Source organism: Oreochromis aureus, linkage group 7 (genome assembly GCF_013358895.1).
Source record: "Oreochromis aureus strain Israel breed Guangdong linkage group 7, ZZ_aureus, whole genome shotgun sequence".
NCBI lineage: Eukaryota > Metazoa > Chordata > Actinopteri > Cichliformes > Cichlidae > Oreochromis > Oreochromis aureus.
In genome coordinates this window covers 57219238-57228752 of record NC_052948.1, presented here as the reverse complement: position 1 = coordinate 57228752, position 9515 = coordinate 57219238, and the positions used below count along the sequence as shown (strand labels likewise).

The following is a 9515-nucleotide window of genomic DNA, read 5'->3' as shown; positions in this document are numbered from 1 at the left end:
TGATGATTGCCATCTAAACAGTTTTTTATTTATTTTTCCACAAGTATGCATTTCTGCATATTTGCAGTTGTTGATTTCCAAATATACTCTCTTTGGATCTCATCAAAAAGTCCTAAATTCAATAAAATCCCCACGTTTCGGTGTAAATACCAGTTTAATTTATACCATTTAACCCTTGGAGCTTCTTTCCAGATGATGTCTGTGATAGTTTAATGATTACACTTTTAGGTGGCTTTGATTATTTTTATGTTGTAACACAATGTGATATATTTCTCTTCACTAGTTTTTCTGACCACTGAAGGACTAAAAGTATTCCTGACTTGCTAGCATTAGTGTGCCTTCACCCCTGAGTCAGTATTTGCTAAGTCACTACTACAGTACTTGTGCCCCCAAAACTTGTAGCTTTCCAGCTGCACTTTAAATATTAAGGAAAATAAAAAATGCCGCCGTCAAGTGTTGACTTAAAACTTTTTTGTTTCAGTTACAGTAAATAAACATGTTTAGGGGAAGGAACGGTTCTGGGGGAACGCTATGATTTGGAGTGGTCACGTATATTTCTGACCAAAATGTATCTGCACACTTTTAGTTGATGTGTAACCATCAAATTATGGTGTTCAGCAACCACAAATCTTCAACTTAGGAATCATTATTTAGCTTACTTTGCTGCTGTTTGTGTTGTTGTGTGTAAAGATGCAACATACAAATGATTTGCCTTTCTATTTCTGTAGTCCATGTTGCCAGAAATCCTGAGATTCAAAAGTGACCAGTGGTGCGCTACTCTTGCGATTGTGGCAACAGTTAGCTTTTTGTCCCTTACCTGTGCAGCACATGTTATGTGCCACTATTCTTTGATGGTGCAGCAGCCAGTCTTTTCGGATGGTAAGCCTTAAACTTTAGAGGTCAGCCTCATTAGCTACTGCCTTTGTATGTACACAGGGAGAACATTTCCTGTGCGTTAAAAAAAAAAAATTAAACATGCACCATTCTTTTCCGCCAACAGATGTCCATTGACTACATTAGATTCCTGTTCTTTGTTGCTTTCTTTCAAGCAGCCTGAGTCTGCTAAAGGGAACAGATATGTTACAAACACATATTTATGTCTAACAACAAGAATCTTGGTGCACTTTTTCATATACTGTTTTGCGTCTTTGTTTTCTTTGTAGGAAGAGGACAAGACTCCTAAAGATCTGGATTTCTGGCTCGAGGATCTCTACACACCGGGATTTGATTCTTTACTGAAGAGGAAAGAAGCAGAGCGCAGAAGAAGACTCTGTAAAATTATCTCTTCAATCATTGTGATTGTTTGTGCACTTCTTCTTTTTATTGCACTAGCTGTGGTTCTCCAAAAAAACATCTGACTTTCGGGTACACTTTCAATCAATTTTTCAGACTTTTCTGTAGTGGTAGTGTGTTGTTGTTATCTTGCAGAGTACCACAAGTTATGGATTATTTTGGGGATTTTTCTTTTCTTTTTCACTTTTCTGGATTAGCCAATTCTGTTTTGGTTATCCACCCTAATGGCTTCATGTCCATAATGGGCATGTTTTGGCTACAGTCTATGGGGGTCATGAATCCAAAGCACATTCTCTAATTGACTGTCTAGTATTTGCTGAAATATAATTTTTAAATTAGTTGAAATGCACTAAAACACAGTTTTGTAAAGATGGAGGTTACTTCCTGTTTAAAGTGAGTTCCTCCTTCCCACAAGTGCTGATTTCTAATACTGTAGGGTCCATTATCTTGCTATGTAGTGATTACAGAAACATAAAATATTTTGGTAAGTACTAATCATGTTAATTTAGGGCCGCAGGATTAAATTTATACTGGCTGGTGATCTAATAAATGTGTTATTTTAAAACTGCGAACACCCAGGAAGAAAAGATATGATGTAGGAAAATAATTCATATTTTCCCTTTAAAATTTAACACTGTCTTTATGTGGTGCGGTAGACTGATATAATTAAAGAGTGAGGCTGCACTTATAAATGCCCAGCCACAGATGTAACTGCGTACTTGTACATTTCAATCTATAAATGCTTTTAAACTCTTTATCTCAAAGTGTTATCTTTCTTTAAGGTGCAGAAGGCAAACTTTTTGTATTTTTCTTCCAATAGTGCAGGGAACAGATTTGTTTGGGTTCTATAGTTGGCTTTATGCCCTGTGTTGAAATGAATCCTGACCAACAGGTGTTTGAGCTCTGCTGCCCCATCCATCTAATACCACAGACCTTTTACAATAAATATATTAAGGAGCTTAAATATATTTTTTAGATTTATTGATCTCTTCATGTTTTTGTATTTTCGCTTTTAGTGTAATTTTTTACCATTAGATTTTTGATATTACCTTACGCAAGTTACATGGACCAAAACTGAATAAAAATAGTGGTAAGCGGGACAGTGTGCAGAGGTTTTATTATACATTTCTCTACCCCCCCAAAAAACAACAAAAAAACCAAACAAAAACAAAATTAAATCCTCTACCTGTTGTCATTGATTTAGGTGTGCAGAGTTTTCCTATAATTTGTTGTCTGCTGTAACACAGTATTAGACTGGCTCTGTCATAGTTTTTTTCTTCTTCTTCCCCTGAATAAGATTTCTTCCTCAGGTCCGATTGCTGATTTACTTTAACACTCTAGGAGCTTTATCCATTATGCAAAATTCAGTAAACAATGAATAAAACTGAATTAAATAGAAGCCTTACAAACCACAAATGCAGAATACATATGTTAATGATTTCATTTGGTTTATTTATTGCAATAAAGATGTACAAAGTACTGGTAATCATACATGTTAAAATGTTAGAAAAAGCATATCTGTGACTGTTAACAGTATCAAAACATTACTGCTTCAACCAGCTGGGCCTTACATGTTTGAGTTAAAGCAGGAGAAAACTGGTTTGAGCCGCTTGTCATCATATCTTTTTCTTCTTTGAAAGGCTACAGATACAGACTCAAGGAGAAAGACAATTTGCTAAAATAAAAAGGAAACAAACTGCAAAAGAAAAAACATCGACATGCAAATCAAATTACAACCAAAACTCCAAATATTAAGAAAAAAAAAAAAAGCAAAGTCTGAACTAAAATAAATACCCTTCCAACATGTTCCATGTGTATATACTATTAAGTTTATTTACATGTTAGTTTATACTTACTATAAACTTAACGATGTCAACCACCAATAGATTTTAGGACCATTTTATCATTTTTGAAATATTAGAATCCACCCCCATGGAACAACATGCCTGCTATAAGAGAGGAAAATGGGATATGGCAAAGAATACAAACAATACATAGGAGAACTCAAATAATGCCTCGACTTACATGTACATATGATTTGATTTGTTGAGGACAATGCAGTAATTTTGTCAGACAGATGTTAGGCTCTATCGAGACAAATGAGGGAAACGCACCCAAACACCATTAGCTGGCTGGAAAACGTTGATAGGAGGTATTTTTGTTTCATTTAATGTGACATGAAAAAGAACCCCTCTATTTGATACATGAGTGTTGTGTTTCTTATATTATGTATGTATATAACTGTGTGTGTATAATTATAGATATACAGATATAGATAGATAGATAAGCAAATATATATTTTTTTTTTTTAAATATACAAATGGTTTAACCCGTGTTCTTGTTTGTAATAATGTTGTTCTGTACCAACAAGAGAACAAGAGTGAATGCCTCACAACACAACAACGAACAGAGATCTCAAAGATACACTCCTTTATTTTGTTATAGTACACAATAGTGCCCCCAAATCCCCATCTCAGCCCACATTGATAATCTCAGATTTATATATTGCCCAAAATGCACAGCAAAAAACAAACAAAAAAGACCAAAACAAAACAAAAACTGCAGTTTGTTTCACTAATTGTATTGCTTAGCAGTTAGTCTTCAAGAAATCAATTTATATTTGCTCTAATACAGAAATCTTCAGTCATACTTCATAGTTTGAGTTAAGCATAATTTAGTTTCACTGTTTAAGTTACAGTGCACAGGGATGCACTCAGCTGCAGGAATACCAAATTTTAGATACGTTTTGTCTTTTATTTTGAAAAGCAGTGTCAGCTGGATTAGAATGAACACCAACTGTGGTGTGAATGAATTTTGGTATTTGAGGCTGTTACACAATGTAGGACTGCCTTCAAAATGATCTACAGTGCTTTCTTAGCCCACACTTTCACATAACTAAAACTTATTCCGGCTACATTTAGCATTGTGGTGAGCAACAGTATAGATCTATATAATATGTTTGTACTGAATCCTTTCAACAGTCCCTGGAAACATTACACACATGGATTATTAACGTAGCGATAATCCATGTGAACAACAGAGTGGTGGACAATGGTGCTGCATGAACGCTAATAGCACAATGAAGCCGACAGACAGAACACTATTGTGCTAACTGCAGTATATGCAGAAAACATATGATACATATGACAATGGAAACCAAAAGGTACTACTAGTGTAGTGTACATTCAACTAACCTAAGCACTCTCACATTCTTCTTTTAAATTGCATATAGTAAAGTTTAATTTGCTTTATAGTAGTTTCTCACTCATAATCATAATGAGCCAAAGTCCATGCTGTTTAATTCAAAATAACGAGACCACCCACAATGATTTGTGCATCTCCGCTGTATTTAACAACACAATGCAGAGGCTTCAAAATATCATGGCTAATTTTAGGGCAATGCACTTAAAATAAACATCTATGCTAGAACCACTCCAACCAACCCGTTTATGCTCAGCTGTTTTAATAACAACATTTGCAACCTTAACGAAAACTAACCAGTTACTTTCACTTTACTGTCCATTTTTTCAATAAAACTCAAATAGAATGAGTTTTATGAATTGATTTTAGGCTCAGGGTTATTTTTCTGTCTGTGACGACACCTGTGACCACTCCCCAAAGTAACAGCTGTACTATTGCATATTGAAGCTAGTTAATCAATATTCTCTACAGTCACAGTAGAACAGGGGATACATGTGACCTCTACAGTACACTACAACTGGAAAATGTCTATGTATGGCTTTTTTGTGATGCCACGTCACCCCTAAAATCAATAGTAATAATTAAGCCAAAAGACAGGGATGTGCCCCAAGTGCACACTAAATGAAGTGAGGCTAAATGACTAATGCAGATTAAGATGCATATGTGCTGAGACTTAATAATGGAGGACTATCTGCATTTACACACAAACCCTCCAGCCGACATGGCTTAAGAGGGAGCGAGAACTTATGACAATCGTGACAGTATAGTATAGTTCTAGCATTAAGGCAAGGTTTGAACTAGCGTCTTGAAGGGTAGAAGAGTTTCTTTACAGCGAAATAACACTACATGTGGCCACAGAACCAAAGAAAGCTGATAATCAGCAGCTACTAGGGAGAGATTTTATCCACCTGAAAAGGCTAAAGAAAAACCCAGCCTCACATTTTTTCTGACAGAGACTTTAAGTCTATGCCCACATGCACCCCTCCCCTACAAACTGTGTCTAAAAGATCAAGAATCTTGTTGTGATGAGTATTCAGCAACTTTTACAAAGGAAGACTCAAAAGTGAAAAATATAAAAATCAAAGCCCCAAATAAATATGCTGATTAAGGTCAAAACTGTAAGAGTGTTCAAATTGACACCCTTTATAAAATTCTACTTTAAATTCACCCGCACAGCTAAGAAGGAAATTCTGTTAAAATTGTCAATCTGAATAGAGATTCTAATTCCGTTTCATCTGATTCGACTGGAAGGCACATCCATAAGGCTTTAGAAGGTGTTGCAAAGCATTTTCCCCAACTTGAAAAGAACATAACAGGGTGATTATTGCTGGAGCAAACAACAACAACTGGTCTGATAAACTTAAAATGTATGACATCAATATATTCCACATCATGAACACATCTATATTGTGCATGCCTGGTTTAGAGAGCCTGAGAGAAATCAACTTGAACAAAAATGACACTTTAATGGGGAAATCAGAAGGAACTAGAGCAACGAGAGAATAACCCAGACATCTTGGAATAAAAAGAAAGAAAGAAAGAAAGAAAGAAAGAAAGAAAGAAAGAAAGAAAGAAAGAAAGAAAGAAAGAAAGAAAGAAAGAAAGAAAGGAAAAAGAGTGGGCAACTTTACAACCAGCACCCACCCCCAACATAAAATTCCTCCATCACAAAACATGTAGCACTTTTACACAAAAAAAAATAGCACTTTCATTGGATTCATATTACTCAGCACTGTTTCCATCACTGGCTTGTATTCTGCTATCTCAGGAGTGTATGTGGTGGACCTTTAGACTTTAGCTGTGACTTAAATCACCGGCTTTTCCCCTTTAAGAGTAGAAGGTGAGGACACTCTGGTGGTTGCCACGCACCAGAAGGATGGGAGGCAGATCCTTGGACAATGCCTCTAGCCAGGCCATGTAGAGAGCACTGGACACAGCGCCCTTCCTGGCTAATGGGAGGCTTCTGCACAGAGAAAAGCAAAGAAAGGAGAGAGACCGCAATGAAACTATAACCAAAAAGGAGCAATAAGAAAAGTTCTAAAATCAAGCATGGTTGTCTTTACACATATGTGTTTAAGAATTTGCAATTCAAATTAATGAAAGCTCATCGCTGAACTGCACATTTAAGGATTAGGTAGAAGCATCATATATTGAAGCCATTTGTCCGGCGTAGACTGTTTTAAAGTGTCTTTTTTTTTCTTTTTTTTATAAGAAGATTGAGCGAATGCTTTATATTCATTAGAACAAATGTTCTCTAAAAATGCTTTTTTCTTTTTTTTTCTTTTTTTTTTAATAAATTTTATGTTTTGCATTTAAATTAAACACAACATGCTTATACAAAATCAACCAAGAACAATTACTGAAAAAAAAGAAGAAAAAAAAATTATAGCAATATTAACTAAATAAAGAGTAAAATAAACTAAAAAAAATTCACGCGGAGTGTGAGGCATGAATTTTAAAGTGTCTTTAAGTTAACTTTTATTAACTTTAACTAAAGAACTAAATGTATATCAAAATCCCACTCCTCTTTATAAAAGTTACAAAACCCACAAAGGACTTTTCAGAAAATAGTGACCAAATCTCTGTTAAAATCATTATCACCTCCAGCCTAAAGCAAACTTTCCCCCTTAATTTTCCCAAGTGGTTCATCACAGTTTTGCCTGTTGACTTGGTCAAATGTTAATAATCATTTTCATCCCACAATTTTTAGCACTAGTTATCTTGTCATATGTTATTAGATGGGGTAAATTAGGGAGCAAGTGAATAAAGGAGCAGGAAAGATTTGAGCGACCCAAAGACGAGGGTCAGAGCATCTCCACAACAGCAGCCCCTGTGGGATGTTCCCACCTCACTTCTGAAATTGCACAATCAAAACTCATATCCAAATGAAGATTAATTTATTGATGTATTTTAATTTGTCCAAATTAAATGCTCCATTTTCAAAAAATGTGAATTTTCACAGTTTGGGCTTTAACATGTTAAAGATCAGTTGAACTGTCAGTCGAGCTGCTGTTTTTGCTCCTGGTAGCTTCCGACAGCTGCCGTTTGGTGTGAAACATCGCTGGCCTCTGAGGCTTACTGAAAAACTGTTTAATAATATGAGAATGTAATCAAACTGTTTATCAGAGGAAAAGTGTGACTTCTATGACATCTGAACCTAACATTAGCTTGCATAATGTTAGCTTATAACCAGCTGGTGTTGCTGTGAGTAGACAGAGGTTTGTATGTCTAATCTGCTGACAACGAGTATTTTCATTCAAGTTTAATCGTCATGTTTAACACATACACACCCACCCCCCACACCCACCCAACCCAACCCAAGCTTACATAACAATGAGGTTGGCTGTGCTTGAGTGCTCCTTCAGCAGCTCGTTGAGTCTGATCTGACGATGGGTCTAAAGAGAGAGACAAACACAGGATCAAGCAATCAGGTATCATGTAACAAGATCATTTTCGCAAGCCACTGCACCACAGACTACGAGGCAGCAGTGTCGCTCACAGTATAAGCTACACTGAACTGCTTCCACTCTCCTTACAGAACAATTAAATAAGGCTGCAGAGGATCAAAGAATGAATCCCTCTGAACCCTGAATTTCTGTCATCATGGAAAGGTTTAGGAATAACAGGCAGTCATATGGAACTGACTGACTCTGGCTCAAGAATTTCATCTTATGAGATTAAAGACGCATGTAAATGGAGTATGCAGTGAATTCTTGTGACCTTGGCACGATATAGCTCCAGCTCGTTGTCAGTGATCCTCCATGGTTCACTGTTCTTCAGCCTCTCAGCTGCCTCCTGCTCCATATCATCTTCTTTCAGCCGATAAGGCTCAATCATCTCCTCGAAGGCTGTCATGCTGCGTCACAACAGCTTCATGGTTAATCCTCATGTAAAACAGGTAACTACACAAAGCTTTGAGGCAACTGTTGTGATAAGGGACTATATAAATAAAATTGAAATAAATTGAATTTTCAAAATCATCCCACCAAAGAAATGAACACAAATGGATGTTATGAATAAAAATGAAATTACTAATGTAGAAAAGCTTGGAAAAACTAAATCTTGAGACCCAGGCAGATATCTGGATCTGGGCTAGTTTGTGATATTTTCTTAAAAAGTCTACAGATTTATTAATGTTAAGAAAATGTTCCCTTGTTAAAAATCATCATTTGTTCAAACCAAATCAACATGGTCTCAAAGCCACACATCTTTCCAGCAGTCTTGTTTTTAAACACAGACCACATGAGGGCGCCAGTTGTTTGCTTTTCAGCACAGCTTAATGTCCTCAAGCTGAACATTGAATTTCAAATGGTCATATAAGTAAAACGGTTAGTTTTCTTTTCTTTATACAGTGCCAAATAGAGCCAACAACAGTTGCCTCGAGGCACTTTAGATACTGAATGTGTGACATAATGCACGTTAACAATTGTGGAGGATGTTCAAAGTGTGAAGCTTAACAAAGTGGACTTACTGCTCCTTTTTGGGCTTGGTGTTGATGTCTCCAAGGACAGTAATGTCCGAAAAGTCTATCCTGAACTTGCTCAGCAGAGTAGCCATCCTGTAACGGGAATATCAAAAACAGAGAAGTAGGATCAATAATATAAATAAGCTGTTAAACTAAACATGTGCAGTCTAAGAAGCTCTGGATGGATACATGTGTACCGAGTCATCCTGAAAGCCACAGGAAGCCGCTTTCAATAACTCTGAACACTAGCGGGTGGTACAGGGTTTATAATGTGGAATTCTGTCTATGAGAATAATTTCCTTTAGCTTTAGTTTCAAACACTTGGTGCCGGAGAGCATCATCTGCTATGTGTTGTGGGCTACAGCACTACGTGTTCAAGCTCTTTATTATTGTGTTGGCTACGTGACTATCATGTTTCCAGTGCCAGTCCCAAGTATTTATTCATTTACTTTAACAAATATATGTTTTATTTTTTTCTTAGCCCAACCTCACTGTTTTAGTTTAGTCTCAAATCTTTAGTTCAGCTGCTTTCCAGCAGGAGGTGCAGGCAGCACTC

At 36.4% G+C, this 9515-nt stretch overlaps 1 protein-coding gene across 1 annotated transcript in view; it reads right to left on the bottom strand.

The window, feature by feature from the left end:
* Window positions 1-2722: 2722 nt before the first annotated feature.
* The window catches only part of slc12a2 (solute carrier family 12 member 2), a 60871-nt gene continuing 54078 nt past the window's right edge, over window positions 2723-9515 (bottom strand). The window contains exons 24-27 of the mRNA XM_031751333.2: window positions 8966-9052; window positions 8215-8350; window positions 7822-7889; window positions 2723-6457 (exon numbers count right to left, since the gene is read on the bottom strand). Of these exons, the coding sequence (XP_031607193.1) occupies window positions 6322-6457; window positions 7822-7889; window positions 8215-8350; window positions 8966-9052 (427 nt within the window). The 3' untranslated portion in view covers window positions 2723-6321. The remainder of the gene's footprint in view (window positions 6458-7821; window positions 7890-8214; window positions 8351-8965; window positions 9053-9515) is intronic.